The 17344-nt window shown below is 47.8% G+C and overlaps 1 protein-coding gene across 2 annotated transcripts; it reads left to right on the top strand.

Annotated features, from left to right (window-relative positions):
• Positions 1-415: 415 nt before the first annotated feature.
• Positions 416-17195, top strand: PCMTD2 (protein-L-isoaspartate (D-aspartate) O-methyltransferase domain containing 2). 2 transcript variants are annotated; one of them, XM_060033228.1, is made up of 6 exons: positions 416-529; positions 5220-5556; positions 10058-10160; positions 11535-11706; positions 13476-13599; positions 16359-17195. In XM_060033228.1, exons 2-6 carry the CDS (start codon positions 5250-5252, stop codon positions 16736-16738), a joined length of 1086 nt encoding a protein of 361 aa, XP_059889211.1. In that variant the 5' UTR covers positions 416-529; positions 5220-5249; the 3' UTR covers positions 16739-17195. The 2 variants fall into 2 exon arrangements, with proteins under 2 accessions (XP_059889211.1, XP_059889212.1); XM_060033229.1 differs by lacking the exon at positions 416-529 and adding an exon at positions 796-836.
• The last annotated feature ends 149 nt before the right edge of the window (positions 17196-17344 follow it).

Below are 17344 nucleotides of genomic sequence, written 5' to 3'. Positions count from 1 at the left end.
CTGGCCTGCAGCCATTGGACCCTCTCTTGGCACAGCTGGATCCTTCCGGTCCTGCAGATCTTCGCTGGAATGTCCCTTCCGTGTCATCCAAGCCACAGTAGCCACCGCCGCCGCCAGTTGCTGTCCATCCCCTGTGTTTTCATTTCTTCCTCACCGGTCGGTCCCCTCCTGGAAGGTCACTTCCAAGGAGTGAGCCCTGCCCGTCGTGGTCACAGCTGAGTCCTGGCTCGCGGTGGGGCGCGGAAGAGTTAACGCTCACCTGCGGCTGCCCTTTGACTTCCGCCTCCCAGCGGAGCGCGTGGCCGGCCGGGACGTCTGGATGGGGCCCTCCGCCGCGCCGTTGCCCCTTTAAACGCTGGACCCGGGCGCACGCGCAGTAGGGCGTTCGGGCGCGCAGGCGCAGTGGGGCGGTGGATGTTTACGGCGGCGGAGGTCGGGGCTGCGTAGTGGGAGGCGGACTGGCGAGGGGCGCCAGAAGAGCTGCAGGTGCGGCCCAGCGGCCGATTCCGCGGGCCCGCCGAGCCAGGAGGTACTGAGCCGCCGCCGCCGCCGCCCTCGGCCCGGCCTGCAGCGGGGTATGGGGGCGGTGCGGCCCCTCGGCCCCCTCCCCTTCTCTCCCTCCTCTCCACCCCTCCCCTTCCCGTGGTCCCGGGCTCCCGGACCCTCCCCCAGGGCCGCATTCTCCTCTCCCCGTCTTCCTGTCCTCTTCCGCTGTCCTCTCGTTCCCCACCCCCAAGCATAAACACCCCTCCGCGTCCCAGGCGTCTCCCGTCGCCCCTCCCCCCTCCCCGGGGGTCCGCCCTCCAGCGTTCCGGGGGTTCCCGAGGTCTCTCCAGGTGCGCATGGTTACACCCCTTGGGTTGACTTAATTCTCCAGACGCTCGTCCCTGACTTACTAAGTAGGAAACATTTGCGATTAGCACGGCAAGTGGAGAGTTACCAAGGTTTGAAACAGGTTGTACCTTTTCAGAAGGTGACAGTCTGTTAAGGAAGTATTGGCCCTTCAAGCCTTGGGGACTTAGCTTCAGGCAAGACCTGAAAGACGCCTTCCGTTGGGAAAGGAGAGCTCGCCGGGCTTTGGTGCGTGTGTTTTGTTTGTGTTTGCGGGGGCCTGTGTCTCCCAAGTTGATGTTTGCACATCAGAGAAGTCCTTTATCTCCCCCCTTCGCTCATGTGCTTGTCAACGTTTTCTTCGTTCTTTTTGACCAAGGAGGGGCTGAAGTAAACAACTGCATTCTCAGTGTTGGGTAGACCGGCAGGTTCCTGTATAAACAAGTCGGAACTTGTGGCTCTGCTGGGGAGAAATAGAGCCATACGCTAGGGTGGGAGGGGCCCTTGGAGATGGTGGGTTTCGGCTCCTGAGACCAGCGCCTGGGCCCCCTCCTTGCTTGTACTTGGCGCGGGACATCCCTGGCGGGGAGAGACTCCTCGTTCTGACAACGTGTCAGTATTTTCAGTTCCAGTTTTAGAAAGCATTTTTTTGTGTGTTTAGCAGAAATTATCTCCATCCGACACGTGTTCCACTGGCTTGGCTTTTATCAGGCTCGTGTATAGTGTGTATATGGCAGCCTTTCGAGTACTTGGAAAAAAAAATCCCTCTGCATTCCTTGTGAGAGTTTTGGTTTTCAAAATGAAAGAAGTCTTCATTTCTTCCATTATTCCTGCGGCAGGAGGTGTGGTTTTGGTTCCTTCTCCCCAGCTCATCTAGCTGAATTACTTTGTCCATGTTGCCCTTAATAAGTAGCCTGATAAACCCAGCGTCGACTTGAATCTTGGCCCCGGCTATCAGAGCTGCATGCTCCGTTAGCCTGGCCACTGTCACAGCCTCCTCGATTGTCCACCTGAGACCTTCCGATGCCTGGTCCTGCTCCAGATGGGTGAGCGCCGTCTCCTCCCTGTGCCCTTACGGCTGGTTTTGGAAGAAGCAGCATTAGAGTAAGGCTTTCTTGTTGGGTGGTGCCCGGTTACTGCGGAGCGGTGAATTCAGGGTTGCAAAGTATAGTCGAGTGCAGCATCCGAAAAATGACTTGCCGTTACTTGGAAAAACTGAATTTGAGTGGCTTGTAGGTCCAGATTTGGTTTGGCAAGGACACCTCTTAACCTGTTGTTGGTGTTTTTGGTGGTGTTAGGACTGATCACATTCGTGGTCAGTAATAAGCAGTGATTGTTTGCAGTGTGAGGGAGTGTTAGATTGCCAGGGAAAGTTAATAGTAAATATCAGATCCTACAGGTTATCACGTGCAGCCTACCAGTGGCAGCAGATAGGGTTACCACGTAGTTATTTCGTCTGTCATTTTGGGTAGAGGTTACCAGTGTGTTCATTGGTAAAGAATTTTGCTCCCTTGAGGATTTTTTAAAGCTGTATTTGGTGTGGGGTAAAGAACATAGGCCCGGGGTTGAATGGCAGCCCTGTCCTTTCACACTAGTGTGTGATCACGAGAATAACTTCTCAGTCCCAATATGTCTAATAATGTCGTAAAGCCAAAATGAGGTCGTGACGGGCAGGTGGTGCCTGTAAAAAGGTTGTAGTTGGTTGCTAGTTTTACTAAAAACCTAGCCTTTGCACGTGGAATAAACTTTCAAAGTGAGGCAAAGTTGAAAATAAGGGATAAATACTTAATAGACAGTGAAACATACCCAACATATACTTCGTGTTTGCTTTCTGAGGATAGAACATTATACTTTGCAGGCTTCTGGGTGAAGAGGTGGCTTTCAGGTCCGTCCTGGAGGATGTGTGGGTGCCAGACATTTCCCTGAAGCAAGCAAACATGACCCGACTTTTAACTAGTGACCCCAATTTTAAGATGACTGTCCAAGACTAGGGCTGTAGGCCTTAGCCTCAGAACTAAGTGGCTCGCCCAGGATTAAACTTGACCTCATTAGCACTTTATCCCATCTGGCTGAGTTAACTGCCGTGGAGTGTAAGCAGGAAGGACTCTGAAACAATTTAGAGTGGGGGTGAGAATCTAATAATTGGAAGATCCTAGTGATTTGGAAGTCTAATATTCAGCTCTAAAATCTTTAATTTATTTTATATATTTTTATTTTTTAAATTAAATAAAAATTTTTTATTTTTGGCTGTGTTGGGTCTTTGTTGTTGTGCGTGGGCTTTCTCTAGTTGCAGCGAGTGGGGGCTACTCTTCGTTGTGGTGCACGGGCTTCTCATTGCGGTGGCTTCTCTTGTTGTGGAGCACGGGCACTAGGGCGCACGGGCTTCAGTAGTTGCAGCAAATGGGCTCAGTAGTTGTGGCATGCAGGCTCGGTAGTTGCTTAGTTGCTCTGCGTCATGTGAGATCTTCCCGGCTCAGGGCTCGAACCCACGTCTGCTGCGTTGGCAGGCGGATTCTTAATCACTGTGCCACCAGGGAAGTCTTCAGCTTTAAAATCTTGACGATGAAGATGAACTGTTCCAGCCATAACATAGAAGAGCATTTGTATTAAAAGTCCCACCTTTCACACATTTTGTGTCCTTGTGAGAAGCTGAAGATAAGTCTGTGTGGTCGGTGGCTTTCATTCCTGGGGAAATCTCTCCCACTGCAATTGCCAGTTTTGTGTGTGGGGTGTGTGTGTTTGGAACTCTTAGTTGCGGCATGTAGACTCTTAGTTGTGGCATGTGGACTCTTAGTTGTGGCATGTATGTGGGATCCAGTTCCCCGACCAGGGATCAAACCCGGGCCCCCTGCGTTGGGAGCGCAGAGTCTTACCCGCTGGACCACCGGGAAGTCAGTGCTGTTTTCTTTTTTCCCAGCAATTTATATCAAATGTTTTGTAAACATTACCATTTTATTTGAAGTAAAAGTCCCTAGGGTAAGTATAAAATTGGAGTTGTTTAGGAAGAGTGAAACCTCTACAGGTGAAGGAGCATTTTCGCTGTGAACTAGAGGAGGGTACGTGGTGTTCTGGTAGCCGGCTCAGAGGGGAACACGTGCTGTTGCTTTGTCTTCTTGAAGGCGGTTGGGAGGGGAGCGGAAATGTACTTTCCGTTGTTGACGAGCTGGAAAGGTTGTGTAGTAGGTATTGATACTTCGAGGAGTTGAGGGAGTTCTAGTAGCAGCTTCTCTTGCTCCTAAGCTGTAGCCTTGAGACGGGTGCTGTGTTCGTCACAGTGAGGTGTGTGTCACAGTATGTTTCGTGGGGAAGAGGGTATTGTGGGTGTTGTTTTTGCCTGAAATTTGTACATCAGAACATCCAGATCGGAGCTTGAATGGACTGCTTGACTTGGTGTTTATGCGCATGTGGGATGTGGAGTTGCTGGATAAAATATAAGACAGAAGGTAAATTTGAATTTCAGATGAACAATGAATAACTTTTTATTATTTGTTGACCTGAATTAAAAAAAATTTTTTTTTTTGCTTTTGAAGATTTATGTACAAAAAAAAGGATCTACAACACTTGAAATATTCAAAGAGGTTGATATTAGAATGATTTTCTAGTAGACATATCTGCTCTCTTTTTATGTTTACATTCAATGATTTTTCCATATGTGGATATATACCTGTTAAGATAGATACATATTCGGGATTTCCCTGGTGGTCCAGTGGTAAAGAATCTGCCTTACAATACAAGGGACGCAGGTTTGATCCCTGGTCGGGGAACGAAGATGCCACATGCAGCGGGGCAACTAAGCCCGGCACCATAACCACTGAGCTCGTGTACCTCAACTAGAGAGCCTGAGTGCTGCAAACTACAGAGCCCACGTGCCCTGGAGCCTGCGCGCCACAACTAGAGAGAGAAAACCCACATGCCACAACTAGAGAGAAGCCCGCATGCCGCAATGAAAGAGCCCACATGCCGCAACTAAGACCCGACCAAAAAAAAAAAAAAAAAAGAGAGATGGGTGTATATTCAAGATGATTTTAATCCTAAATGCTTGACTTTCTAGAATGATGACTTCTGGTAAAGTTTTGAATTCATACTTTAATGATGTTTTTAAGTCGTCAGCTGTGTTTTAGGTATTGCATGTTCATCTGTATTCAGTCCATACTATAAATTACAAACTTATTTTTGGATGGATATAATTGAATTTCAAATTTAACTTTTTTTTTTGAATCTGGCATTCTTGGGAGTGGAGGAGGGTAAGGTGGGAGGGGTGGGTGATGACTAAATATATTCCATCTGTATTACTTTCAGAATTCAGAATCTGAAATTGGTATGTGTTTAGAACTTTTATTGCTCCGCTCTAACCTTTAGTATGAACTGCCCTTTTAAAAATCTTAAAGCGGCAGCTTTCTGTAAGCGCGGTCCCGAAGATGGGAGGCGCGGTGAGTGCTGGTGAAGACAACGACGAGCTGATAGACCATCTGAAGGCGGCGCAGTACATCCGCTCCGAGCTGGTGGAGCAGGCCTTCCGAGCTGTTGACCGCGCCGACTATTACCTCGAGGAGTTTAAGGAGAACGCGTACAAGGACTTGGCGTGGAAGCACGGGAACATCCACCTCTCCGCTCCGTGCATCTACTCGGAGGTGATGGAGGCCCTGGACCTGCAGCCTGGCCTTTCCTTCCTGAACCTGGGCAGCGGCACCGGCTACCTCAGCTCCATGGTGGGGCTCATCCTCGGTGAGTCTGGCTCTGTCCCACGTAGGAGGGAGAGCCTGCCGGCAGCGGGTCCTTTTGTGGAGACCGAGTTGTAACTGCCCTCGGCCTTCCCGGCCGTCGTGGTGTCCACACAGTCCCTGGGGGGGGGGGGGTGATTGTATTAATCGAGAAATCCCCCTAAGGAACAGAAGGGTCCTTCTGAAGCTTTCCTGTCCCCCCAGCCTGCACCTCCAACATCTGATCGGCACACCCTCCTTTTGGACGACGGAGGACCTAGACATTGTATAAATCTGGACCTCATGGTCATTTCTCGATTAATACAGTCACTCAGGCTGCCCTGTCATGGTCTCTAAACTGGGAGTAGTTAACTTTAAAGTCCCCTGGAAGTTAAAGTTCTTCCAAGCAGTTTTTGTTTTTGTTGTTTTAATACTAAAAAAGTTAATACTTTAAGTTGTTTATTTTTAAATATATTCCAGGGATGGGAAGGATTTCACAAGTTATCTCATTTGAAGCCATTTAGCCTGTTTTCCCAGGTTTGCTAAATGTCAAAGCTTTCGGCTTAAGTATCTTAACATTGTTACCGGGTCAGTGTTAAGATTCCGAATATCGGTGATTTCAAGTAATAACGGCTTTAAAGTCATGTTTAAATCATTAGCGGTCCATCACAATATTGTTTCTTTGTGGTTGATACAGGCACTTAAGAAAATCTTAGCAGTAACAGTTGCTTTTTGTGGATATGGAATGAAACTTTTGGTTTCTTTATAAGTTCATATACTTTAGAATTTGCTGAAGTTTTGAGATTCTGATCATCTGACTTTAGGCTATAAATTGCTACCCTCAGATTATTAAATGTGAAGTTTTTTTTTTTTTTAAGCTAAATGCTTTTTGAACTTAACTTGGATTGAAACTGCTTTGCAAAGGGAGCCCGGGTTATTCATCATTCCAGAATTAGTGAATTGTAATTCCCTCTGTTGGAGCTGAAAAATTGGAGGAGCTATCAAACTGGTTAGATTAGAAATGCTACTGAAAAGAAATGAAATGCTCAGGAAAAGGTGACTTAAAGTAAACCTCAGCTGACCTGCTGCACTTGATGTTGTGTAGAAGTTATAAAGAAGTGGCTTACAATCGATGTTGTTGTTTGTCTTTCCTGCGTCCCCTCCTCCGTGGGAATCTCACTAGTTACTAGGGGAGGAGGGTTCTGAAGGAAGGAAAGCCGTGTTTTTGGCTGCAGTGGACGCTGCGTGGTGCTCTGATGTATTTGAAGGAGGTGACTTGAGAGTTTGCCTTCACGGGTAGCCATCTTGGATCTGCAGGGAGAAAGCTGTGCGCACTGGACCGTTCTCACCGTCTGGATGCTGTGTGTCCTGGGCCTCCCTGTCTGGTTCATTCAGCCGTGACGGTGCTTCGTGCAGATCACTGCAGAGGTGGAAACCTTGCTGGCCTCCCAGTGCCTGCAGATGTGAGGCTTGCAGTGTTTCATTTGACTTAGGGGTTCTTACTCTCTGACCGCAGCCTTTCTGCCACATTCCTGTGCTCATTCTGTGGCTCCACCCCTTTGCTGAGGGCGCTCCCTTCTTGAGGTCCCAGTTGGCGGTGGGGAGGACGCAGCACTTGTCAGCTTAACCTGAAAGTGTCGTGTGATGCTCTGCTTGGGGGGCCTTGTGGGACTAGTTTCAGTGTTGTGTCTTTGGTGCCACCATTCTGCCCGCCCCCCGTACTCCCTCCGCTTTTAGTTCTTTTTATTGGGGTGGGTCAGGGGATATGTGTTTTTAGTCTGGTGTGAAGCTTCTTGGGAATAGGAGGTGTGTCCTCAATAAGTGCCTAACAAAGGTGAGGGGCTGGTGAGAACATGATGATTGGGGAAAAAAGGCAAGTTTTCTTGGTCTCTGGCAAGTGACCAAGAGAGCAGTGGGGATGGAAACGGAGTAATGTGGATGTGATATAAACACTGGAAATGTGACTTCTCAAGTAGGCTGTGGTTTTTCTTTTTATAACCATGTTTATTCTTTTTTTATGATATTTTATTTATTTATTTATTTTTGGCAGCGTTGGGTTATTTATTTATTTAGTTAGTTTTTATTTATTCTTGCTGTGCACGGGCTTTCTCTAGTTGCAGTGAGCGAGGGCTACTCTTTGTTGCGGTGTGCGGACTTCTCATTGCGGTGGCTTATCTTGTTGCAGAGTGTGGACTCTAGGTGAGTGGACTTCAGTAGGTGTGGCACGTGGGCTAAGTAGTTGTGGCTCGCGAGCTGTGGAGCGCAGGCTCAGTAGTTGTGGCGCACGGGCTTAGTTGCTCTGCGGTATGTGGGATCTTCCTGGACCAGGGCTCGAACCCATGTCCCCTGCATTGGCAGGCGGATTCTTAACCACTGAGCCACCAAGGATGCCCGTAGGCTGTGTTTTGATGAGAGAATGTTATAGCAGCAGCTCTGTACGTGACAGGTGTTGAGAAAGGAGAGCGCGTGAGTCATCCAGCAGAGGCAGGGAGGCCTGGGCCTGGGGCCAGGCTGCTGCACCGGGAAGGGGCCAGATGAACCAAGTGGCAGAGTGCAAAGCTGTGGGCGCACAGAGGGTTGCATTTACCAGGATTTCTGTTGGACTGTAGGGTTGAATGCTGCACTGTGACTTTATATGTATGTCTTTTATTTATTTTTTTATAAGATGTTTTTGATGTGGACCATTTTTAAAGTCTTTATTGAACTTGTTACAGAATTGCTTCTGTTTTATGTTTTGGTTTCTTGGCCCCGAGGCGTGTGGAATCTTAGTTCCCCAACTAGGGATCGAACCCGCACCCCCTGCATTGGAAGGCGAAGTCTTAACCACTGGACCGCCAGGGAAGTCCCTGTATGTCTTTTAAATAAAGCCCTATGGGCCCTGTTCATTTTCACATGCAGATTTTTTTAAATTGAGGTATAACTTACCCGTAGTAAAGTAACAAGTGTGAAGCGTGGAACTTGCTGCGTTTTTACATCCACCTCCATGTAAGCATCACCCAGAACAAGATGCGGAGAAGAGTCTGTGCCCCAGAGGTCCTCATGGCCACCGCCCCATAGCAGGACCCCACCCCTCCAGAAGGGGGAAGATGCTCACCTCCATCACACAGATGAGCGTTACCTGTTTTGACCTTCATACAAATGTTTTTATTTTAATTTAATTCAATTTAATTTATTTTTTAATTTCTTCTTTGCATTTTTTTTAAAATTTATTTTTGGCTGCATTGCGTCTTCGCCACTGAGCGAGGGCCCTCTCCAGCTGCGGCGAGCGGGGGCCGCTCCTCGTTGCGGTGCGCGGGCCTCTCACTGCGGTGGCCTGTCCTGCTGCGGAGCACGGGCTCCAGGCATGCGGGCCCCAGCAGTTGCGGCAGGCGAGCTCAGCACCCGTGGCTCGCAGGCTCCAGAGCGCTGGCTCAGCAGCCGTGGCACACGGGCCCAGCTGCTCCGCGGCATGTGGGATCCTCCTGGACCAGAGCTCGAAGCTGTGTACCCTGCACTGGCAGGCGGACTCCCAACCACTGTGCCACCAGGGAAACCCTATTTTTATTTTGTATTTAAAAAAATTTTTTGGCTGTATTGGGTTTTCGTTGCTGCACGTGACTTTCTCTAGTTGTGGTGAGCGGGAGCTACTCTTCATTGTGGTGCGTGGGCTTCTCATTGCGGTGGCTTCTCTTGTTGCAGAGTACGGGCTCTAGGTGCATGGGCTTCAGTAGTTGTGGCACGTGGGCTCAGTAGTTGTGGCTTGCGGGCTCTAGAGCGCAGGCTCAGCAGCTGTGGCACACGGGCTTAGTTGCTCTGCGACATGTGGGATCTTCCCGGACCAGGGCTCGAACCCGTGTCCCCTGAGTTGGCAGGCGGATTCTTAACCACTGCGCCACCAGGGAAGTCCGACCTTCATACAAATGGATTCTTACAACACAGAGATTTAACGAAGCTGTTTGTGTCAATAGTTCTCACCGAGATTTAACCCAGAGGCGTTTGTATGTGGAGGAAGCGCTTTCATCAAGTGGGCTCCTAACTTTTCTCACAGCTTTATTTCCAGTTACTGATAAATTTCTTTTGATTAAAAAAGTTTCATTTTGATTTTGGAATTATAGTTTTATTTTAATGATGATTAAAACCTATTTTGTGAGACTTAAACACCACATCTGAGTGTTTGGGGAGACCTTTGATGGAAAACAGGCCTGTGTCCACTTTCATTTGCAAATACATGTTTCTTCTTTAATTCATTAGTGGCACTTTGAACTCTTGGTTACAGGCCTTGGCTTTTTTACATTTTCAGTGATTCCGTGGAAGTTTGAGGACAGGGAGGTCCAGGCTTTAGGGAGCTGTGGGAAAGAGTATTGGTGATGTGGTGAGCAGAGGCCAGCCTGCGTATTTAAATATTGGGCTGGGTGATTTAGGCCCAATAACGTGTATTTCTGTAGTTATACATGCCAAATCAAATGTGTTGTAGTCTATGAAACAGAAATAAAGAGTAGGGGTTCTCGCCCTAATTCTACATGTTTTCTTATCCTGAAACCTTTTAGGTCCTTTTGGTGTGAACCACGGGGTGGAACTCCATTCAGATGTGACAGAGTATGCGAAGCAGAAGCTGGACTTTTTCATCAGGACAAGTGACAGCTTCGACAAGTAAGATCAAATCTGTCTGTGGTTCTGGGTGTCAGTTATAACTTAAACTTTGGATTAAATGGAAAGAAATCAGTTTATTACTGTTCGTGTTCCAGGAAACATGATTAAACTGTGGCAGGAGAGTCAGGGATATGTGTGTATCTGTTCTAATTATTCTTAAAATATTTTGTGTTTTTAAGGGCCTTACGTTTTTTATTTATTTATTAATTTTTATTTTCTTTACAAATTTATTTATTTATGGCTGCGTTGGGTCTTCGTTGCTGTGCACAGGCTTTCTCTAGTTGCGGTGAGCAGGGGCTACTCTTCGTTGCGGTGTGCAGGCTTCTCACTGTGGTGGCTTCTCTTGTTGTGGAGCACGGGCTCTAGGCGCATGGCTTCAGAAGGTGTGGCACGTGGGCTCAGAAGTTATGACACGCTGGCTCAGTAGTTGTGGCACACGGGCTTTAGAGCGCAGGCTCCGTAGTTGTGGTGCACGGGCTTAGTTGCTCCGCGGCATGTGAGATCTTCCCAGACCAGGGCTCGAACCCGTGTCCCCTGCGTTGGCAGATGGATTCTTAACCACTGCGCCACCAGGGCAGCCCAAGTTTTTTAAATATGATACCTGAAGGTAATTTCTCACCAGTATAAGAGAACAAATAGAATGTTCATTTTTCCCAATTTTCGTGTTTCCAGTAGAGACAACATTTTATCGCCTACTTGTTTGCAAAATGGAATTGTTGCATTTGTCTTTATTTTTTTATTTTAGATTTATTTATTTATTTTGGCTGTGCAGGCTTTCTAGTTGCGGCGTGTGGGCTTCTCTAGTTGTGGTGCATGGGCTTAGTTGCAATATGTGGGACCTTAGTTCCCTGACCAGGGCTCGAACCTGGGTCCCCTGCGTTGGGAGCGTGGAATCTTAACCACTGGACCCCCAGGGAAGCCCCACATTTGTCTTTAAATGGCGCCATGTAGCTGGCTCTTGCATTTTAAAACAATGCGTTAAAGTTCTTATTTTAGGGATTAAAATTTTTAGAAAAACCAAATATAATTTTCCCTCTTTTTATTCGGTTAGTAGATCTTGAATAAGATAATAAAGATAGAAGATAATAAAATAAGATAATAAAAATAGCCAGTAGTGATGCTTGGAGCTTGGGTGATTTAAGCTTGGATTGCGCCTATGATATTGACTTTCACAATATTTGGTTTGGAATTTCTAGGGTTCTGCTTATTACTAGCGTAATTCTTCCTGAAGTCTGGTGTCCAGCTTCTGCCTCTGATTTTGCTATGTTGCTGTGGGATTGTGCAATGAAAACATACCCGTGTCTAGTGTAGATTTACTATGTAGGCTTGTTCTAATGTGATATATTTAGTTGTGGAAAACATTGTTTGCTTCAGGTTTGACTTCTGCGAGCCCTCCTTCGTCACCGGCAATTGCCTGGAGATCTCTCCAGGCTGCTCTCAGTATGACCGGGTGTACTGCGGGGCAGGCGTGCAGAAGCAGCACGAGGGGTACATGAAGAGCCTCCTCAAAGTCGGGGGCGTCCTGGTCATGCCGCTGGAAGAGAAGGTCAGGTCCCCACGTAACCCACGGTTTTGCACACTTAGCTGCCTGCCAGCGTCGGTTCCGGGGATCTGACGTGCACTTTCCTTCGTAACTCTTGTAACAATGCCCTCCATTTCACTGAGGAGGAGACAGGCCGTAGAGGCAGCCAAGGCGGGGCAGGTCCTGACTCAGGCGGGCATCCCAGAGCCTGCACTGCAAGGCTGACCTGCCGCCCTCTCTCTCCTCCCTCCTCGTCTTTTCTGTCCTCTCCCCCTCCTCCCCCCGCCCCCCCTTAGCTATTCTTTTATGCTTTTTCTAGTATTGGAATTACAGTACACATAAAAAAAATCTTAGAGTAATTCTATTTTGGTAGCTCGTCTAATTGTTAAATTCCACGGTGGCGGGTACTCTACAGAACCCCTTGCTGAGTGGGAATCTTGTCCAGGACTACTTGGCTACGCATGTTTCTGTATGTTTTAGATACTGTGTTTCATTGGGAAAACAGATTGCAATAAGTGAGCAACCTATCCGTCCCAAACAACTAGGAAAAACAGAAACGACAAATGTTAGGAGACTGTGCGCTTTGGTGAAATTTTCTTCAGTTTTAAAATATTAGCATTCAATTCATTTTGTTTGAAAAGTAATTATTTATTTTAGAAAATCCAGAAGCTGTGAACATTAAGAAAAACTATTCACAGTCCCTAAAGACTGTTAGCGTGCGATTCTTGTAGCCCTCTCCTCTTAGTCTGTATCCTTTCAAAAAGGTTATTGTACACTAAGGTGTTTTACTTAACAGAGTTTGTGAATATGATTTTAAGTTACTTAATATTCCACATCATCGTTTTTTAGTGCTTATGTGGTAGCCGGCTGAACCATTGACCAGTTAATTATCTGGCTCCTATAATCAGACATTAGGTTGTATGTCGTTTTTATTGTTATTTACTGTTATGTAAAGACTGTAGTGAACGTCCTTAATAAAAAAAAAAAAGAAAGAAAATATTCTTCAATATTTCAGTTTGTATCTGCAAAAGATAAGGGCTCTGTGTTTTTAAACTTCATAACAAAACCGTTATCAGCCTAAAAAAGTTAATAGTAATTCCTTAATATCTTGAAGCGTCCAGCTAGCATTCAGGTTTTCCTGATTGTCTCAAAACCAGGCTGAACAGCTTACTTGAATGGGACCCCGTTTAGGGCTGTGTCCTGCACTTGGTGGATTGCCTCTTTGGTGTTGTTAATCTCCAAGTTTTCTTTCTTTCTTGCAATTTATTTGTTGAAGCAATCAGGCCATTTGCCTTCGAGAGGTTCCTGCTGCTGTTCAGTGGGGGCGAGATGGTCTCTTTCCGGTTCCCACCCTCCAGAAACCACAGCCCAGGACTCCGTTAGGCTGAAGCATCGCAGCTGGTTGTGAGGGTCTCTAACGACTTGTACTTGAGAATCGCCCCATCTCCTTACGTTTCCCCCGCCACGTGCACTTTTTCTGTAGAGTCCAAGAAGGTTGTCTCATCAGAATCCCCACATTCCTTCTCTGATTGTTTCCTCTTGTCACCCGTTAACTTCTTTCCCTGTTAGATATATTTTCTGTACTAGAAGCTTGAGTATATTTGCAAGAATATCATTAAGTTACGTGTAATTCTTGTCACATCGCATTATGGGCACATTGCAGGCCCGTATTGTCAGGGTTTTTCATTTTTAGTGTCTGTGTTTTTTCAGGTTGTGTATAGGAATGATTATATTTAAATCGGCACTCCCAGTAGTCCGACCTTTTGAATCTTCTCGTTTTGTCTCTGGGATAGTTGACTAAGATAACTCGGACGGGTCCTTCCGCCTGGGAAACCAAAAAGATTCTGGCTGTGTCTTTTGCTCCACTCGTCCAGCCCTGCCAGTCGGAGTCAGGAGAATCACGACTTGTCCAGTTACGTGAGTATGAAGATTCTTGCTTACTGTTTAGATCTTTTCACTGTCGTTAGAATTTGAAGAGAAATAAAATTCATAAGAAACCTTTTAATGTTAAAGAACACTTTTCCACCCATTGAAGCCTTTAAAGTTTTACAAGTGATGTTTAAAAAGTCACTCAAAAAATTATAGTCTACGTTTAGCCTATTTCGGGTTATTTTAGGATGTTTGTGCTTGCTATTCAAGGATGAAAAGGAACCCCTAGAAAGAAAGAGAAGGGAAGAGGAGCGTGAGCAGAGGCACACTGGCCGTGAGCTGGACGTCGCCGGTGTGCGGGGCACGTATGCCGGGGACGTCCGGGTCAGGGTCAGGGTCAGGGTCAGGGTCAGGGTTAGGGTTAGCAGCGTTTGGCTGCCCTGTGTTATTTGAAGCCACGGGATGGATGTCAAACCAAGGACTAATAGGCGTAAGCGGAGAGTCGCCAGAGTGGGGGTCGTGGGAACGTGAGGTGGGCAGGTGGGTTAGACCCGAGTTTATCATGTAGGTGGTAGAGTCCATCCCATGTTTTAAATAGAAGATGTGGGGACTTCCCTGGTGACACAGTGGTTAAGAATCCACCTGCCAGTGCAGGGGACACAGGTTCGAGCCCTGGCCCGGGAAGATCCCACATGCCGTGGAGCAACTAAGCCCGTGCGCCACAACTACTGAGCCTGCGCTCTAGAGCCCTCGAGCCACAACTACGGAGCCCATGTGCCACAACTACTGAAGCCCGCACACCTAGAGCCCGTGCTCTGTAATAAGAGAAGCCACCGCGATGAGAATCCTGAGCACTGCAATGAAGAGTAGCCTCTGCTCGCCGCAACTAGAGAAAGCCCGCGCGCAGCAACGAAGACCCAACGCAGCCAAAAAATAAAAAACAACCCCCCCCCCCAAAAAAAACTCTAAATAGAAGATGTGGCACTTCTGTATTCTGGATTCCCTGGTGGTCAGGGGAGGGTGAATTCGTCAAATGTGTGCTCCCTGAAAATCCCACCGGAATGGGTAGGCAGGCACTGCCCGTGGGTGGGGAGGGCACGGCCTTCCAGAGCCCCTGCAGAGTTTCAGAAGGTGAGGTCACAGGTGGGATCTACGACAAGTGTCTTGATCATGCCTGGGTAAGAATCATGAAGACGTGGAGGGTACCCCGAGAATGGGGGTTTTGAAGCTTCAAAGCAAACGTGGCACAATGAACAATGTCGATGCTATTTAGGGCTCCTGAAGGGAACTTGTGATCTTGTCTCCCGGACCAGAGGTTCTTAGACGAGTAGAGTCACGTCGATGAGGGCAGTGCGCACGGAGGCCGTGAGGATGTGGTCGTGTGCTGCACAGGGGATGGGGTCAGCTCTCGGATGGACGGGTGAGTGACCAGACTGCAGGCTGAGCTGGTCAGGAGGCCGCTGGGATTTTCTGGGCAAGAGATAAAGACTGAAGCTAAGACACGGGGCTCCAGTGGCAGGGGCTCAGGAGGCGTGTAGGGCCTGTCTGAGGAGGGAGGTGGGCCTGAGGTGGCTGGCATGTTATGGAGGCGGGTCTGCAGGAGGCCCTGACCCCAGCAGGACTGGGTTAGAACCTGGGGAGCCTTTGGCTGCCCTGTGTTATTTGAAGCCACGGGATGGATGTCAAACCAAGGACTAATAGGATAAGCGGAGAGGAGCTCGCCGGGCTGGGTGGAAGAGGAGGAGGCCAGGGGATGAGGCGGCCCCCACCGACGGCACCGCGGGGTGAGCTGGAGAGGCCAGAGCTGGCCCTTGGGAGGTCTGAGAAGGGGGCAACAACAAGTGGAGTGGCGGGGGAGGAGTGCTGCCACCACCTCCTGCTCGGCGTGGCGGAGTGTGAGGGCCGGGCGAGTGCAGTGTCCTGACAAAGGGGAGGAGGGTGCTGCGAGCCGGGGGCGCCTCCAGGGCATTGGGCGCTGAGCAGGTTCTGCTCGGGCCTCTGTGATTCTGGTCAGAGGTGTGGGCAGCAGAGGAGCCCTCCGGATAGTTTGCGTTGTTACTTTTTGGAGAAGTTAGGTTCGGGGGGTAAGAAGTGGTGCTGACTTGCAGTGTCATGCATGTAAGCACATGGCCCCTGGTGATCCTCTCCCCTCGGAAGAGCCCTTGTGTTGCCGTGTGTGTATTGCCTACACAGTTGCCCAACTTGAGCTTTCATTACCAGAGTTTAGTTTTCCTTGATGTGCTTTGGGACTTTTGTTCTTAAAAATGTTTTGGAACTGCTGTTTCTCTACTTTAATAAAAAAGGGACAAATTCTTAAATTTCTGAAATACTGTGAAAATATTAAAACAGATAAAAGAATTGTAGAGCCATGTGGTCACTGTATTTCTACTGGATGAGACAATGCATCACTGAACACGGCAAATAGGGAAATGAAGCCGGTTGTCAAAGAACCAAACGCTGTAACCCTGGTTCTTATTCTTCCATTGATTGATTAGCCAAGCAGTACTGCTTCCTTTTCTTATCTGATTTAAAGGTCAGTGCATTTGAAAATATCTTTTGAAAAATACCATATGAATGCAAATTAGAGTATAATTAACATTGGCCTACAGCACTGTCCTATTCTTTTTTTTTTTTTAACATCTTTATTGGGGTATAATTGCTTTACAATGGTGTGTTAGTTGCACTGTCCTATTCTTGTAATGTGTTTGTAAATATGCCAGTAAATGAAAATGTGGTTAGAATTTTCTCAGGTGTCTAGACCTTGTGGTGTCACGAGGGTGAGGCTGACGGTCTCGCTGTCTGCACAGCACCCCTGGCGGTTCGCAGCCTCCAGGACCTGGCGCGCATTGCCATCCGGGGCACCATTAAGAAGGTCATCCACCAGGAAGCTGTGAACAAAAACGGGAACGGACTGAAGAACACTCCCAGGTTTAAACGGAGGAGAGTTCGCCGCCGCCGAATGGAAACGATTGTCTTTTTGGACAAAGAGGTGTTTGCCAGTCGGCTCTCCAACCCCTCTGATGACACCAGCTGCGGAGACCTGGAAGACGAGCGGCAAGAAGAAGAGGTGACAACCCCGCCGGACACCAAGCCCGAGCCCCCGGTGAACTTCCTGCGTGAGAAGGTCCTGAGCCTCCCTCTGCCAGATCCCCTGAAGTACTACCTGCTTTATTACAGAGAAAAGTAAGTCTGTGGTCCAGGGGAGGAGGCCAAGCCTTCCTGGAGGGCTGCCCGCAGCAGGTGCACTGGAGGAGGAAGGGGCTCCCGCTCTGCATCTCGTCTTCTCGTCTGTCCTTGACTGTCCTGTAGAGTTTTCATCCAGTCATCTGATTTCTGTAAACACAGTCTGACAAACATAAGGTGCAAGGGGGAATATCTCAAAAGGGCGAGAGTCTCCTGGAGGAGGGGTTGACTTCACACTCTCAGGAAATGCTGAGGTCTACACGTGGAGGTGGCCTGGAGACCGTTTCTTACACAAGGTACACGTGTCTGCATCAGAAAGGAAAACTGAAGTTGAAATTAATCTGTGTTTCTTATAAAAGGTGAGACAAAAAGCACAAGTTGCTAAGTGTATGAAATCTTTTCTGAGTGGGACACGCCTATGTGCAAGTTTGAATTTTACGGAATCAACCTCTTAATTACTGGCACCGAGTAATTAAAGATTTATTAAAAGATTAATTTAAAAGATTTAACTAAATGTTTTAGTTATTTGGAACGTGGATACTTGATTGAAAAGCCCTCTCTTATTTTAAGTAAATTAATTACATCTTACGTGAGTTGTCAATTGTAATTT

Source organism: Delphinus delphis, chromosome 15, assembly GCF_949987515.2.
Source record: "Delphinus delphis chromosome 15, mDelDel1.2, whole genome shotgun sequence".
NCBI lineage: Eukaryota > Metazoa > Chordata > Mammalia > Artiodactyla > Delphinidae > Delphinus > Delphinus delphis.
Note: the sequence above shows the minus strand (reverse complement) of the source record. Positions and strands in the feature narration are given on the sequence as shown.

Bases quoted from the DNA above. Each gene is read 5' to 3' on its own strand.
- PCMTD2 (XM_060033228.1), top strand. From the start codon at position 5,250: ATGGGAGGCGCGGTGAGTGCTGGTGAAGACAACGACGAGCTGATAGAC. The intron at 5,557-10,057 runs GTGAGTCTGGCT...GAAACCTTTTAG, and splicing joins CATGGTGGGGCTCATCCTCG to GTCCTTTTGGTGTGAACCAC. The intron at 10,161-11,534 runs GTAAGATCAAAT...TGTTTGCTTCAG, and splicing joins ACAAGTGACAGCTTCGACAA to GTTTGACTTCTGCGAGCCCT.